Source organism: Onychostoma macrolepis, chromosome 11 (genome assembly GCF_012432095.1).
Source record: "Onychostoma macrolepis isolate SWU-2019 chromosome 11, ASM1243209v1, whole genome shotgun sequence".
Taxonomy (NCBI): domain Eukaryota; kingdom Metazoa; phylum Chordata; class Actinopteri; order Cypriniformes; family Cyprinidae; genus Onychostoma; species Onychostoma macrolepis.
The window spans coordinates 14,896,377-14,912,682 of NC_081165.1; the positions used below are offsets into that span (position 1 = coordinate 14,896,377).

A 16,306-nucleotide genomic window follows, 5' to 3' on the forward strand; every position below is an offset into this window, starting at 1 on the left:
ACTGTGAGAGCTGTAGGGGTGAAGTAGTTTTGGTCCGATGGTAATAATCACTCTGGGAGAAAGAGATTATTTCAGCAGGTCCTAGCTTGACCTACATGGCTTAATCTTTTTTTGGGTCAAATCAGTTTATTCCTGGACGTGGCCGGGTTCAAAACACGTCACATGGCATCAAAATGAAATGATTTGATCCTATTTGAACTAATTGCATGTGTCTGTAAATGTGCTTGTTTTTCTTTTGCCTCAGTGGAGGGGGAAATCTCCATCTTGTCAGTGCTGTATCTATGCACTGGACTTATCCCCATGCAATGCAGCTTAACATCCTCTTATAATTAAAGCTATACAGTAGCACCCAGCGCTGAGGCTATGATCCACATGAGGCTATGATCTCCTCAGAGGCTTGACAAGGGCGCTGAGGCTGTAGCATTTTATCTCAAAGCAGGGGCCTGCATGGTTTCATCGGCCCGTGCAGTTGAAATGAAGCAGAAGGAGGGTTTTTAAATCACATATGTTATGGATACCATTTTTCACTGGGTATTAGACTTTTCATCATGGATATGAGATGGATGTTGCTTTGCATTTAGTGCTGAATCCAAGCAACTGGCATATTTATTTTCTCTCCACACCCAACCTGGAAATTTCATGTAAAATGCCTAGTTTTCTCATAAAATCGTCATTTTTATTTGAGGGCGAAAAAGATATCATGTCTCATCGTGTTTAAATGTCACATCCCCGATAACCTTTAGGTTAGATTTATCCTTTATCTTGCATTTAATTCTGTTGGAGCAGCTGGGTGGGCGCTAGTTTAATATGACATAAGGACAAAATATTTTATTTTATGTTTCACCGTCTTTATAATGGGATGTGCAAAAATAAGCATAATAATAATAATAATAATAAATAAATAACTAAAAATTCCTAGCGCAGCCGAATGTGATTATGCAATTAAGCGTTTTAAAGACACTACAGATTCCTTATTACTATGCTCGTAAAAATAAAATGAAAATCATGTTATACCTGCAGAGATAGCTGTTTTATTCATTTTAATAAGTAGTGTTATTGAAATAGCCATGGCACATACACGCCCCTCTCTCCAAACAGCTGCTAAAAACGATCCAGACTGTCTCCTAACGTCTTAAAATCTTAACGATCACACATTTAGACTAAAAAACAACATGCAGCGGCTGGTTACTGTGTGGCAAGGCGTTTTTCGGTTCGGAGCGAAAAGCGCAACCGGTCACGGTGCAGGTGTTGGTTACGCATACAGGCGTGTGACACATTATAATTTGCCCGGCAAAGCTTCTAAGCAGTGTGTACATGTGACCTGATACATATAACCACCATATTCATTCATTCTTTTCCAATAATTTGCAAAACATCACACTTTCGTGTATAAAATCTCCAAGCCATAATTTACGCGTAATGGTCTACTTACGCACAGCCTCCAGTTTTGGATCCAGCGCACTGGCGGTTTGCTGGATTTTGCCTATTTTGTTCTGCAAAGCCCAAACCCGTTGGTTTGTGGAGATTATTTCGTTCTCAAGCTCCTGGAATAAGGAGCAGGCGTGTTTGGACAGGTCGGAGAGCTGCCGCAGGGTCCGGGATAGAGCCACATTGGTGATGGAGCACAGATCCTCGAACAGCAACCCTTCATCATTAGGGATGGGATGTCTGCACAGCAGCTGGGGCTCAACGATCCGTTTGGCAAAAGGCATTTTTCAGTAGGTAAATGCAAATCCCCCATAAATAAACCAATCAACTAATCCAACTGAAGATTCTGTTGCTTGTCAAGCAAAAATCCACGAATCCTCCGCGCAACCCGCCATCACTTCAGTTCTCCCGTCAGAGGAGATCACACAGGGATGGAGGTTTCTCAGTGAAAATCTCTGCTCCTCCTCTGCTCCTGAATGCCTTTTGGTAGGCTAGTGGGTTTTTTGAGGGTTTTGAGGCTGAGGTTGGATAGAGAGAGGCTTTGCAAAAACACGGACTGGTCTACTTGCGCCAGGAGCGGAGAGAAACTACGCATTCTACTACGGCGAAGGCATATGTCTTACATATTAATTACAGCACAATGACGTCGCCTTACAAGCGTCCAGTCAGGAGCCTCGTTAATATGCATGAGCAAAACCTTAACAGTATTAGGTTTCGAAAGGGTGGAAAAAAAGCTTAGATGGACGAAGATCTACACACGTTTATATAGCTTTAATTAATGAATCTAGAAAAAGAATGTGTTAACAGCTTTAACTATTTTTATTGATGGGTACATTTATTGAGGTAATCAAACGCACTGTTAAAAAAAAAAAATTATAAAAAATAAAAATTATACATAAGCAATATTATGTTCTATAATAATACAACGTCTGCTGTTACCTCAGGTAGTTGGTGGTGATGTATGATAGTGAGCTCGTTTTTTAATCGCCCTGCGTTACAATAAAACACAGTCTCCTCTATATACAGCTATAGGCAGTTTAAGTCTTTTCAGTCTGCTGAAATGAATAAGTTCATTCACAAGCCCTGACTACGTCATTAATGCTCCATTGTGATTGCTACAAAGGTGACGGCGTAAAGTATCTGTGCCCCGTTTTGGAACAGCAAAGGTTGCAGTTACATCATTGCAGCGGTTTTCCGGTTAGGGGTACCGTTTGTATAAACTTTATCCACTCTTTTGTCGAGGACTTAGGGATGCTTGGGCTTAACAACACAAAAGCTGAGCTGAATGCTTGGCATAGTGGCATAGATAGATCTGAGAAGTGAAAGCTGTTGTGATAACCGAGGAGTAACTCTGAGTTTTTCAGCATTTACCCCCTGCTCTTAAATGAAAAAGATAAATATTTTACCATTATGAGATCCGCACCATATATATTGGAGAGCAGCCTCTCGTGGTGGAATCTGTTAAAGCTGCTAAAATTCAAAGCGTATAAAGAAATATCACCACCTGGTGCTCATTTTGCAACTACCACTGAATTGTCACTGACTGTGCAATATAGTGAGAAAATGCATTACTTTATGGTTATGAACATAAAATAAATATATAACCTGGTTAACAGAGCTTGTGCTGCTATACTCTCAGTCAAATCCTGATTGTAATGTATTTGTGTATTTAATAATGCATTAATATTCATTCAAAATATTTCAAGTTAAAAATACATTTCAGGCTGATTTGATGAAAATATGAAAGCAAGTTAGATCTGCACTTCTTTTAAATACTTTCAGAACTCTACAGGTAGCCTACATTTTAAGTATATATACAGTATTTATATATAAATATATATTATAAATTGGGAGTAACTAAAAAAAATTATTAAGAGAGAAAGAAAGATAACGTAGTGATTAATCATGATTTTTACTGGTTAAAATTTAATCATGTTTTATAAGGGCTTACAAAGATAACCTTACCTTAACTCAACCTCGCTTTAAAACCTCACATAAAAACCATAAAAAAAAACGAGAGATAAAAGCACATATCTGATTCATGGATGAACTAAAATAAACAGATTAAACAGCTATTAAACAGTTTGATATTTGATACTGAAAACTGAACGTTTATGGACATTGTGTTTAGTAATTGTAAATGTGAAGGTGGGATTAAAGACTGTGTACTGCCTCTAAATTATAGTGAGACTGTTTCAAAATGTTCCCAACTATTCCATTTTAATGATTCGTGGAATTATTCCAGATGCAATTTCAAATTATCTTATGTTTCTCATGTTCCAACTGTATTATCATTCTGTTCAATCAAATTTATGATTTAATATTTTAAGGTATAATTTAACTATGAAACTCTCTGAGTCATCAGCTTAACTTGATAAAGATCTACTTTAGCCATCAAAGGCACTGTTATTTATGATTTTATAGGCCTAGTTTATGTTTGCACAATGAACTTACTGCTCAAGGTAAAGATCACAGGTCTGCTCTTTTCAAAAATCAGTATTTTAGGTGTATTTTGCTTCAGCTTTCATTAATGAACAAACCAGATACAGTCGATATATGAAGCACGCATTCATTTAAAAATAGTAAAACATTAATAGTAATGAAAAACTAAAATTGTAAATTGTAGTTTATAATTTATAATAGTGGATCATTTTCATCAATTGCTGAGTAATACTGAAACAATATTATGATTTGTGTAATTTGCTTCATACCATTTGTGAAGAGGTGTGATGTTACTTTAATAATAATAACATGGACATTTAATAATAAATATAGTCATAACAGAAGATGTGTTATGCAACATCCAGTGAGACTCCTTCCTGGAACCATCCCACCTGCATTCAAGTACAATGTTGGTCAAAGGGCAAAGCAATTGAGCGTCTTCGATAAAACCGCGCATTGGAAAACAACAGTGTCAGTGTCCGTGGGACAAGTGCTGTCGCGATGTTTGCTCGCTGGCTCCTGCTTTTGGCCATGGCCTCTGTGGCCTGCTCTCAGAGCGTGGAGGAAAGTGCAAGGGAATTCTTAAAGAAATTCGACGAGGAGGCAACCAATCTCATATATCAGTATTCCCTTGCATCCTGGGCCTACAACACAGATATATCCCAGGAAAATGCAGATAAAGAGGTAAGTGTAATAGTGTGACCCTAGTTGTAACCCTTTAAACTACTGAAATAACAAAATATCTAAATTGGGGGCAAAATATTAATCAAAAAACATCAGTAGTAACTGGATATAGTTGTTTTGCTCTGCACATATGGGTGTTCATGATGAGCATCAATTTGAGCACTTTTCTTTCTTCTGTGGCAATTTTTAAACTGCTGACATAAAATATCTAATGTTGGGGGGAAATATTAATTGAACAACATCATAGGAACCGGATTTAGGTGTTTAAGACAAGTTGAGCATCTTTTTTTTTTCTATTGTCTGCAGACAGTTTTAACTTAACACTTAAAATCTATCACATTTTTGGGGAAAATATGTATTGAACAACACCAGTAGTAACTGGATATGGGTGTTCATGATGAGTTGAGCATCTTCTGCAGACAGTTTTTAATGACTGGATATGAATGTTCTTTTCAACTCTCTCTTTAGGCTGAAGCATATGCAATCTGGAGTGAGTACTACAGTAAGATGTCTGAGGAGTCCAGTGCCTACCCCATTGATCAAATCTCTGATCCGCTGATTAAAATTCAGCTCCAAAAGCTCCAAGATAAAGGATCAGGGGCACTTTCACCAGACAAGGCTAGTGAAGTAAGTATGACGTTGCTGTTTTACAACAATGTACAATAATTTCACTTCTCCTGTGGTAATATGGCAAATGTGACGAAACTAACATGGCGTGAATGCCTTGTGTATCACAGCTGAGGAGTATCATGTCAGACATGAGCACTATTTACAACACGGCAACTGTGTGCAAAATTGACGATCCCACTGACTGTCAGACTTTGGAGCCAGGTAATGTTAGCCGTACATACACCGCCGTCCTAATGATGAAGTAAAATCTCAGGATCATAAACCAGGCGCCTTGTTTCCACATTTACAATAATAAAAAAGTATGTGTGTAAGGTTTATATTATCTGTTTCATTCATAAACGTATAAAAAAAAAGAAAGAAAAAGGGAACTGTGAGATTCTATTCTCAGGTTCACTGTAAAAAGACGTGAGAAAATGGATGTTTATTTGAAAAAGAGGATATGAAATCTGAAATATAAGGTGAAGTAAAGGTAAAATTGGCGTTATATTCCTTTATGATTCAATAAAAACATAAATTCATTCATTAAAAAATTTGGGGTCAGTAACATTTTTTTTTGGAAAGAAATGGTTTCATGGTTTCCATAAAAATATTAAGCAGCACAAATGTTTTCGATATTGATAATAATAAGAAATGTTCCTTGAGCAGTAAATCAGCATATCAGAATTATTTCTGAAGAGTAATGGCTGCTGATCTTTACAATATTATTATTTTTACTGTATTTTTAAAATGAAATTATTGTAGCGTTTCTGAGCATAAGAGACTTTCAAATTATTTTTATAAAATTACCAACCCCAAACTTTTGAACAGTAGTGTATGAATGACTAACGTCATTGGACTTGACCAAACTGTGTATCATATGTAGTGTTTTTAGATCTCACTGCTAGCAATGTGAAGTTCCCAGGGAACACATACAGTAAAGGCATTTGCCACATGTAAATGTCCATCTACATTTAAATCGGTTTACCTGACTTCAATACATTTTTCATTCACTAGGCCTAGAGAGTATCATGGCAAACAGCAGGGACTATGACGGGCGTCTACATGTGTGGGAGGGATGGAGAGTGGCCGCAGGGATGAAGATGAGACCCCTTTATGAGAAATATGTGGACCTGAAGAATGAAGCCGCCAAACTCAACAGTATGACCTCTGTTCTTAACTTTATGACACAGGCTTTTAATAACCTGATATTACCTGATAATAAATGATATTATGCCTTTGCTTTTACTGCTTTGATTTTATGGACGACTGATGTGGTGGTTGACAAGGTTCAAAATTTTTCTTGTCATTTTATTTAAGATTATGAAGACCATGGAGATTTCTGGAGGGGGGATTATGAAACCATCGATGAACCCGAATACAGTTACTCCCGAGACCAAGTTATGAAAGACACCAGGCGCATTTACCAGGAGGTTGGTGAAAAAAAGTCAAAACAAGTCACACACTCTTAAAAATAAAGGTTTATGCAATGATGCTATAGACTTTTGGTTCCCCAATGAACCTTTCAGTAAACAGTTTTTAAAAGAACCATTTTTATTAGATTTATTAATCTAAAGAACCTACCATTTTCCATTATCAAGAACCTTTTGTGCAGAGGTTCCATGGATGTTAAATGTTCTTCATGGAACCATCAACGGCAATAAAGAACTTTCATTATTTAACAGTTTTTCTTGGGTTTTTATTAAGAAAACTCACTCTTATTATGATGTTCCAGATCTTGCCTTTGTACAAAGAGCTTCATGCTTATGTGAGAGCAAAACTGCAAGATGTCTATCCTGGTCACATCGCCTCTGACGCTTGCCTTCCAGCACACCTGCTTGGTAATATATGGAACATCACTTTTTGGACATGTGCATTGTCCAAATAGTGATATTAAATTACATATACAAGAATAAATATATGCTATTAGGATAAAATGTTGTTTAAGATCAAATGGTGACATTTTATGTGACACATTTAGGTGATATGTGGGGAAGGTTTTGGACCAACTTGTATCCTCTCATGATCCCATATCCAGAAAAGCCTGATATCGATGTGAGCTCTGAAATGGTGGCCCAGGTAAGACATGTGACCATTTTCATTTTTTATTCTTAACCTTTTTGGTCAAAGCAAAGCGTCTTTTTATCTCCAAGGTTTTATCTTTTATCTTCATATATGTTTAAAGTTCAGGTTAAAGGTCTGTTCGCATTTTATTTGATCAAAGATTACATGTAATCTATGCTATTAATCATTTTGTTCTTTAGCAGGAGCAATAAAAATTCTGGAGTTGTAAATAGTCATGCTCTTTTTTTAATTTCCTGATTATTTGATACCATTTCAGGGCTGGGATGAAATCCGCCTGTTTAAAGAGGCAGAAAAATTCTTTATGTCTGTAAACATGTCTGCAATGTTTGACAACTTCTGGACAAACTCAATGTTTATTAAACCTGAAGGAAGAGACGTGGTGTGCCATCCTACCGCATGGGACATGGGAAACCGGGAGGACTTCAGGTGGGGTGATAATGTTGCTACATTCTGTCAAAATGCTTTGGTAATGATTAACAAGTAGATAAGATACAATTTTAAACAACTGAATTCTGTTTAATTCTTTAAAATAACATTTCCTTTTGATGCTTTTCTGAAAAGATCTCATTGTTTCTAATGTGTTAGAAGTTACATTCTTCACTTTATCTCACTAAGGCTGCAATTATTTGATCAAAAATACAGAAAAAAGCTGTAATATTGTGAAATATTATTGACATTGAAAAGAGCTGTTTTTCAGGATTCTGAAACAAAGCAGTTAGAATAGAGTAGCAATTATTAATTTTAGCTGCTCTTCTCATTCTGTGCAAGAATTGGCAAACTTAATTAGAGCACAACTGTTATTTTTTACAGAATCAAAATGTGCACTAAAGTGAACATGGATGATTTCTTAACTGTTCATCATGAGATGGGCCATAACCAGTACCAAATGGCTTACCGTGACCACTCATATCTGCTGAGAGATGGTGCTAACGAAGGTTTCCATGAGGCTGTGGGAGAGATCATGTCCCTGTCTGCTGCCACTCCTTCTCACCTGCAGTCACTGGGGCTTCTACCTCCTGACTTCAAACAGGACTATGGTAAAGTGCAATTGCATACCTGCCTGACTTCATCTGAATAACCCGAAACTGAATTCAGCATACAAACATTTTTTACCAAAACCTAAAAAATTAATATTATTATTTGTATTTACAGAGACGGATATTAACTTCCTTCTGAAGCAGGCCCTCACCATCGTGGCCACTCTGCCTTTCACCTACATGCTGGAGGAATGGAGGTGGCAAGTCTTCAAAGAGACCATCCCCAAAGACGAGTGGATGCACCGCTGGTGGCAAATGAAGTGAGTGACAGAAAACATACATTAAAAATCATCAGAATCCAAACATTATGAACTCTTATTCAGTTGTACTTTGACTCTATGGCTCATCACAACATTTGTTACCGCAGGAGAGAACTAGTTGGAGTGGCTGAGGCTGTGCCCAGAGATGAGTCTTATTGTGACCCACCTGCACTTTTCCATGTGTCTGGGGATTATTCTTTTATCAGGTAATGTCACCTGTAGATTTAATAAAGCATTGCGTTTAACAAAGTGATGACGGCCATTGCCACTTCAGAATTTGCTATTCTTAAAACCTCAATATTGGTTTTTTTTAACGAACTCATTTGTACAGCACGACTCGTTCTGCAGACTTACTGTAACTGCATCTTGCACTCAGCAACGTTCCCACACTGTAGGATTTTCAAAATGTGAAGCAATACAAAGTAAACCGCTAAATAATGACAATAATCATCTTCATATTGAGCTGTTCTCACGGTCTGCATGGATGAACAAACATTTAACGTGACCGATGTGGTCCAATTCATAAACAAATATGAGCTGGTTCTTTTTACTGATTTAAAACATACTAGGGTAGCCAGATTCCTGATACTAATGACTCTTTTGAGTTGGTTCTTTCTAGTGAATCAAAACATACAGCACGTGTAATGTAGCCCGCTTCCCGAAACAAATGACGCAAGCTGTTTCTTTGAGTCAAAACATACGTGTTGAGCAGGCTTGCCCAATTGCAGAAATAAACGACTTTTTCCATATACTTTGAACATAGTGGTTATCATCTAAGATAAACTGCTTAAAAAGAATTAATTACATTTGGTTATCTATATTGGAAATTGCAAAGATCTATAGCTATACTGTATCTATAGAACATAGTATATTTATAGAAATGTAGGCTATAGATTTACCAAATGATTCACCTCTGGTGTGACTTTAAATGTAGACCTTGAGCCAAAAACACAGCCATTTTAGACACTTCCAAAACTGTTGCAACAGAGATGGAAATACAATTTTTAAGTACATGAATTATGTTTCCATCTTTGTTGCCACAGTTTTGGAAGTGCCTTTTTCTGTTCTAAAGAAGGGGGTGTCTCAATACTTTTGTCCATATAGTGTAGTACAGTTTATTGGTGTTTGGTGATGAGATTTTGGCTCAATGTCTGCATTTAAAGTCACACCAGAGGTGTTCAGCAGGGTTTCTAATACACACACACACACACACTAATACACAATGGAGAGGTTGCCAAATGTTTTCGCCAATAGCTTATTATTACAGTTTAACCTGAGGGTGTTCTTGAGGTTTTGAGGGTGCTTTGCACTGTATGTCAAAGTTGGCGGCCCTGCTAAGATATAGTGTGAATCAAATTGAAAGCTTGTTATTTTGAAATGAACTGGGAATTCCATATGAATAGCCATGTCTTGTTTCTTTAATAGGTACTTTACTAGAACCATATATCAGTTCCAGTTTCAAGAGGCATTATGTGAGGCAGCTGGCCACACCGGTCCTCTATACAAATGCGACATTACAAACTCTACCAAAGCTGGTAACAAACTCAGGTATGCACAATGATGTATGTCCTATATTCTTTCATTTTAGGATAAACATAACTGCTATAAACAAACAAATATTTTGGTCCGCAGGCATATGCTTGAGTTAGGCAGATCCATGTCTTGGACTCGTGCTCTGGAAGAAGTTGCAGGAACCACCAAAATGGACTCTCAGCCACTGCTACATTACTTCAGCACTCTCATGGACTGGCTAAAGAAGGAGAACCAGAAGAACAACAGAGTGTCTGGCTGGGATGTCAATATTAACCCAAGTTAGTATTTCATTTGAACATAAACATTAAGTTTCTTTAGATTCTTATAATAAATTCAGCTATTGGTTAAATGATATTATCTTCATCCATCAGCGCATGTATTGATATGACCACACACTATATGTTGAAAACATTAAACAAATAAAAAAATATATTAATTAGGTGTATTTACTTATTCACAGTATCCTCTCTCAATAAAGATGATTCAAATGCATTCAAAGTCAGAATAAGCCTAAAATCTGCCATGGGAGATGATGCAGTAAGCCTCTTTTCATTTTTAACAAACAACGATTTACAGATAGAAATGTAATTTGCCTTTGCTAATTACTGTCATTTTTAATTTTCAGTACACTTGGAATACAAATGAAATGTATCTCTATAAGTCCACTATGGCCTTTGCCATGCGCCAGTACTACTTGGAAGAAAAGGGAATAGAAATGAATTTCAAGTGAGTATGATCTCTTCTTATCCTTCACTAATTGCACATTTCAGAGTGTGATTGAATCATTGTCATTGTGAAATTGTGACATTGCACAACATATTTGTTGCACACAGGCCAGAGGATATCAACACATACAATGAAACGGCCAGAATCTCCTTTTATTTTGTTGTGATGGATCCAACCAAACCAGGCACAGTCATTCCAAAGGCAGATGTAGAGGCAGCTATCTGGTATTTCTTGAAACTATACCATATACTATATATTTTAAATGTATTTTAAAACTATGTAAAATTTTTCAACTAATTATAGAGTGTTTGGGTGCCATGACATAATTAAGGAGAACTTGAGCAGTGCCACTGAATTTCCCTTTTGAACTCTTCACAGGCTGTCCAGAGAACGCATCAACGGTGCATTTTTACTCAATGATGAAACTCTGGAATTTGTTGGGCTGCAGGCAACATTAGCTACACCCAAAGAGGAAAAAATCACAGTTTGGCTGGTGGTATTTGGAGTCGTAATGGGTGTAACTATGTTTGGGGGGATCTACCTCATTACCACAGGGATATTAAACAGGAAGAAGTAAGTACCGCAGGTGAAACACCTCAAGAACGATGAGGTGAAGATTATGCCATTCTTGTTCATATTAAACATTGACATGTTTGGTAGAACTGCATCATCATAACAGCTATATGTATTGTGGACAATAATTACACAAACAATGGTATAATGCAATAAGCACTTTATTTTTAGCATCAAAGTTAGAAATGTTACACATTATAATAATTCAATTTCTATAGAAATAGTAAAAAAAAACAAAATAATAATAATTCATGTGAATTAAATCCATACAAGCTTTTACCACAACTGGTGTGGTATTTAATTGCTTACTTTAGTGCAAAACATTTTTTTTTTTTTCTTCAGGAAAGCTAAGAAGGCTGACGAGACTGTGAACCCATATGAGAATTCAGATGATGGACAAATGAACAAAGCCTTTGAGGAAGACACTGAACAAACAGGACTATGAAAAAAATAAGAGCAATGAAAAAAGCATACATGGACACATTATAATGTGATAAATTATAAATTTACTGTAACCAACGGAATAGCTCAAATTTCTAGTAGCTTATACAGGCAAATGTATATAAAGGTTAATATTATAAATATATTGATAAAGTACTCATAATGTATTTTAAAAATACAATGAACATTCTGAATAAAATCCTCAATTTAAAAGAGGTTTTAATATTCAGTGGGTTTTGTGGTCTCACTCTCACTCTAAGACAAAGCAACTGCTGGACGTATTATTGCCTCTTTTCATTTTCACAACATCATCATTTACAGTGTGAATGAACCATCCTCTGTGGAGCACTGACTCAAAATACCGGAGACCATCACACTTTTGAGACATGTAGAAAATAAGGGATAATTTTTCCGGATCATTTGCAGAAATGCGTATCTTTTTTCTGTCATACGTCTGAAATAAACATGAAAAAAGTTGGTTTTCAGTTGAAGTTGAACAGGAAGACCATGTAATACTATATTTGGGCACAATAAACATATTTTTTGTAACTTGCAGAGCAATGCACTGCTGTGCAACCCGTGCAAAATCAAGAAACACAGATTATTGAAATCTTACTTTAACTGTTAATATCGTTTCCTCTCCTTGGCTGGTGCAGCAGAGGAAGTTGTCTGTGTCCGTGAAGTTCAGCACAACAGGAACACCTGGTTCTTTGTCGCCGGTGACCATGCCAAGGAAGGTGCCATGAAAGATGGTGATTTTTGCTGAAATAATTTGAGGAAAATGTCATTTTAAAATAACAGAAAAAATAGCACTGTTACAAGGTAATAATAAAAATATCATTTTCATTATTTGATGCAAACCTGACATGGTGTTCTCCAAACATATCTCGTTCTGTTTTGATGCAACGTACTTGCATCCATTGAGTGTCTTCAGGAACAAATTGTTTTGTTCTTTCATCGCTTTCCAAATTTGTGCAGAAACTGAAAAAGGCAGCAGAACGTTACAACCAGAACTTCATTTTCTTATGAACAAGAAACATTGGATACTTCAAAATGAATAAAATTACTATAGGCAATTTTAGCATTCTCGGGCATGATCTTGCTTTCATCATGCTGCCAATCACAGCTGCAGAAAGGGTTGTCAGCATCAGAGTCTTGATCAACCATCAGATTCAAGCTCATGTTTGCCAGGGAATGAAGCACATCGTCATCAATGAAACAGTCGTCCTCAATGTCCTCCTCTTTCCACTCTGGATGTGGATTTGATGGTTCCTGAAGTGCACCCAACTCAGTATCTTCCATCGACAAGCTGAATCTCATGAATTTCAACATCTTTTTTTTGCATCGGGTGGTCTCCGATTGACACTCTTCTGTTTTTTCAGTGCTCGGATGACGTACAGTCTATGAGAAGAGATTATTTGCTTTAGTGGAGTCAAAGAGAACGTATTTGTTTCAAATGCCAAACCCAACGTGGTCACACGTGCTATTGAGTTTCCTGACTATAGGCGGAAAGGTTGCAGTAAACGTCAATTTCATTTCTCTTTCTCGTAACATTTATACAGGTTAAACGAACAGAGAAGTGAAAGAGTGTATTAAGTAAAAGTGAACTAGGAAATCAGAAAATGCCTATGTTTTTGCACTACTTATCATCTGGAGTTTATCTCCCTCATTGAAAATTTTGAGACTAATTCACTAATGTAGACAATGAGCAATTGCTATTTATTTTTAAATGATTTAGCTAAATATGTATTATTTATATTTACATCAGCTACAAAATAACAAATTCCTACGTACCTCTGCTGCCATGTTGATCTCAGCGCTGATGAAAAGGATGTGTGAGACCTGCTTCTGAAGCGCTGCTTTATGCGGTAAAAGCCCTCATGCGGTAGGAAGAGGAAGTTAAGAGACATACTACACCAAAGCGTGAGGTTTAGCTGGAAAAACTGATAGTGTGTTGGTGGGGAAAACACAAACGTATAATTCGAAGGGGTTGGACAAAACTGGCTCTTTGCATCATTACCAAAACATACTCAGCAGTAATTTCAAACGTTCACTTATAAGGCTATGCCTATCAAAGGCATGAGGTAATAAATAACACTTGAACTTATAAAAAAAAGTTGTTGTTTTTTCTTCCCTTCTATGCCAACCTGAGACAAAGTGGTTAATGGAGGCAGAAAAGGTCACAGTTTGGCTGTTGGTAATGTTAAACGTAGGGATATTCCTACTGCTGGGGTGTTCAACATGAAGAAGTAATTATTGAAGGGGAAGCACATCTGAAATGAATCATTGTTTTGTGGTAAAAATAAAGAGTACTGGCATATAACCAACCAGTTTAGTGACAAAGATGATGCAATTCTTGCCAATAGCACGTTTTATATTTGAAGTGCATCATAGGGCACTTTAGGACACTGACAGTTATGACCTACAAAACAATTTGATTCATATTCTTAATCAAAATCTTTAATAAAAACAACTAAATCAAGCTATTTCCTTCATATAATTAGTTTCCTTCATTAAATTATTGAAAGTATTTTTATTTTTTTTCATAAATGTAATTAATTACGCAGGATTCTTGAGATTAAATGTGATTAATCACACCTAAAATTTGTAATCATAAATATGTTTACACACTGAATTGAATAAAAATCAGTATAAAGCTATTTTAATTAACATATGTTGAATGACATTCTTTTAGGAAGTGTAAAAAACAGATTTATATTATTTTAAAATACAGTGGAGATCAAAATTAGAGATCAAACTATAATTTCCTAAATTTCAAGGTCACTGCTTAGTCCTATTTTAAGTTATCCTAACAGGAGTTAAAGAGCAGTTTTTAAGCATATTTCATAAGTTGAATATATTCTGAAGCACAGTATAAAAACTTAAATGAGATATTTGTAAAAAAGGAACACTGATCAAAATTAGAGAACACTTTGAGATCCCTCGTAGTTATTGGTGTTAATCTGGAACCTCGTGCTAATTTCCTTAATTATCTGACAAATCTGACACGTTTTCACTGACTTTGCAAAATGGTGAGCCATTCTAAAGTGACTGAAACCCTCCGACAGCAGGTTGTTCAGATGAAGGTCAATAGCAGCCATAGCATAGCATAGAGAAATTGGTTGTTTCAAATCTGTGATTTCTAGAATATTGCATCTTTACAATGTCACTATCTCATTCAAGTCCCCCAAAAAGGCTGGTTGTCCATGAAAGACAGATGCATGAGAAAACAGGATAATGCAGAGAATCTCAATGGGGAATCGGTTCAACACTGCAGCTGGAATTGCTCGCCAGTTCAGCACTGAACATGGTAAGGATCTGTCTCGGCATACAGTGTCTTGACATTTAAGACAATTTGGACTGAAAGTGCACTCTGCAGTGAACAAACCTCTCATCAGCAGAAACAATCAAAAGGCTAGACAAGAGGAGCATGTTGTGTGGACAGAGGAAAACTGTTCCAAAGTTCACTTCAGTGATGAAAGCAAGTTTAATTTATTTGGGTCCAATGGGAAACATTATGCTCATCATCAAACTGGGGAAAGACTGAACCCAAAGTGTGTAAAGAAGTCAGTGAAAGGTGGAGGAGGAATTGTCTTGGTTTGGGAAGTTTTCTGCAGCAGGATTTGGGGGGATTTCTCTCCAGAGGAACCTTTTTCATAGTTCCTAGAACCATTGGTGGAAGAACCCTCTTTTTTTCTGTGTTTGCACCGCAGGAACTATGAATAGTTTTAGTTCTAGGAACTCCATTTGGGGGAAACGGCATTTACCACAAAAGAAATGGCCAGCCCAGTGTCTTTTTTCTAAATCCCATTGAAAATCTCTTGAAAATCCTTCACTCTTAAAAATAAAGGTGCTTCAAAAGGTTCTTCAAGCGATGCCATAGAAGAACCATTTTTGGTTCCACAAAGAGCCTTTTTATAATCTGAAGAACCTTCTTTCACCACAAAGAACCTTTTGTGAAACAGAAAGATTCTTCAGATGTTAAATGTTCTTTATGGAACCATTTAGACAAAAAGGTTCTTCTATGGCATCGTGAAGCACCTTTATTTTTAAGAGTGTTGGCAACAAATTTATGTCTAAGAAAACCAGAGGAGCGTGAGAAGCTATTGATGTTCTGTGGCTGCAGATGTGCTGAAGTCAATATAAGCAAGGGCCTGTACACTTCCTACTAATTATTGACTGCTGTAACCTTTAGAAATTTTAGTTGTAATCTTTCTTCGTGCTACAGTCATTGCTGTTCTCTAATTTTGATCACTGTTTTCCACAAAATAAAATAAGTGTCTTGGTTATTTTGTAAAACACTGTTCCATGGTATAGCCACAACTAAAATTCCTTCAAACAATGATTCCTTTGAACAATGAAGAATACATTATTTCTGAAAAAATCAAGTGCTCTAATTTTGATCTCCACTGTATATGAAATCAAACTGTAGGTCTGTGTTGCAGTTTACCAATGAATTTCATATCACAAAATAATAAATATACAATATAA

General features: G+C 36.4%; 3 protein-coding genes across 3 annotated transcripts in view; 1 reads left to right on the top strand and 2 right to left on the bottom strand.

Moving 5' to 3' along the window:
• The window catches only part of nhsb (Nance-Horan syndrome b (congenital cataracts and dental anomalies)), an 84,785-nt gene extending 82,788 nt beyond the window's left edge, over positions 1-1,997 (bottom strand). Inside the window, exon 1 of the mRNA XM_058790806.1 lies at positions 1,433-1,997. Within this exon, the coding sequence (XP_058646789.1) occupies positions 1,433-1,712 (280 nt within the window). The 5' untranslated portion in view covers positions 1,713-1,997. The remainder of the gene's footprint in view (positions 1-1,432) is intronic.
• A 2,226-nt stretch (positions 1,998-4,223) lies between these two features.
• Positions 4,224-11,855, top strand: ace2 (angiotensin I converting enzyme 2). Its single transcript, XM_058790789.1, has 18 exons — positions 4,224-4,554; positions 5,023-5,181; positions 5,292-5,385; positions 6,178-6,321; positions 6,481-6,593; positions 6,896-7,001; positions 7,142-7,239; positions 7,502-7,671; positions 8,056-8,282; positions 8,398-8,542; positions 8,650-8,748; positions 9,968-10,090; positions 10,175-10,353; positions 10,536-10,612; positions 10,701-10,801; positions 10,909-11,025; positions 11,180-11,374; positions 11,717-11,855. The coding sequence occupies exons 1-18, from the start codon at positions 4,372-4,374 to the stop codon at positions 11,817-11,819; spliced, it is 2,433 nt and encodes an 810-aa protein (XP_058646772.1). The 5' UTR covers positions 4,224-4,371; the 3' UTR covers positions 11,820-11,855.
• On the bottom strand, positions 11,520-13,720 carry si:ch73-226l13.2 (uncharacterized protein LOC100150092 homolog). Its single transcript, XM_058790805.1, has 5 exons — positions 13,610-13,720; positions 12,883-13,216; positions 12,677-12,796; positions 12,432-12,577; positions 11,520-12,269 (listed from the first exon to the last, which is right to left on the bottom strand). The coding sequence occupies exons 1-5, from the start codon at positions 13,619-13,621 to the stop codon at positions 12,066-12,068; spliced, it is 816 nt and encodes a 271-aa protein (XP_058646788.1). The 5' UTR covers positions 13,622-13,720; the 3' UTR covers positions 11,520-12,065.
• Between the last annotated feature and the right edge of the window lie 2,586 nt (positions 13,721-16,306).

Bases quoted from the DNA above. Each gene is read 5' to 3' on its own strand.
- ace2 (XM_058790789.1), top strand. From the start codon at position 4,372: ATGTTTGCTCGCTGGCTCCTGCTTTTGGCCATGGCCTCTGTGGCCTGC. The intron at 7,240-7,501 runs GTAAGACATGTG...ATACCATTTCAG, and splicing joins GCTCTGAAATGGTGGCCCAG to GGCTGGGATGAAATCCGCCT. The intron at 8,283-8,397 runs GTAAAGTGCAAT...TTGTATTTACAG, and splicing joins TGACTTCAAACAGGACTATG to AGACGGATATTAACTTCCTT.
- si:ch73-226l13.2 (XM_058790805.1), bottom strand. The intron at 12,797-12,882 runs GTAATTTTATTC...TGCCTTTTTCAG, and splicing joins GAATGCTAAAATTGCCTATA to TTTCTGCACAAATTTGGAAA. The intron at 12,270-12,431 runs GTAAGATTTCAA...TGTTTATTTCAG, and splicing joins AAACGATATTAACAGTTAAA to ACGTATGACAGAAAAAAGAT.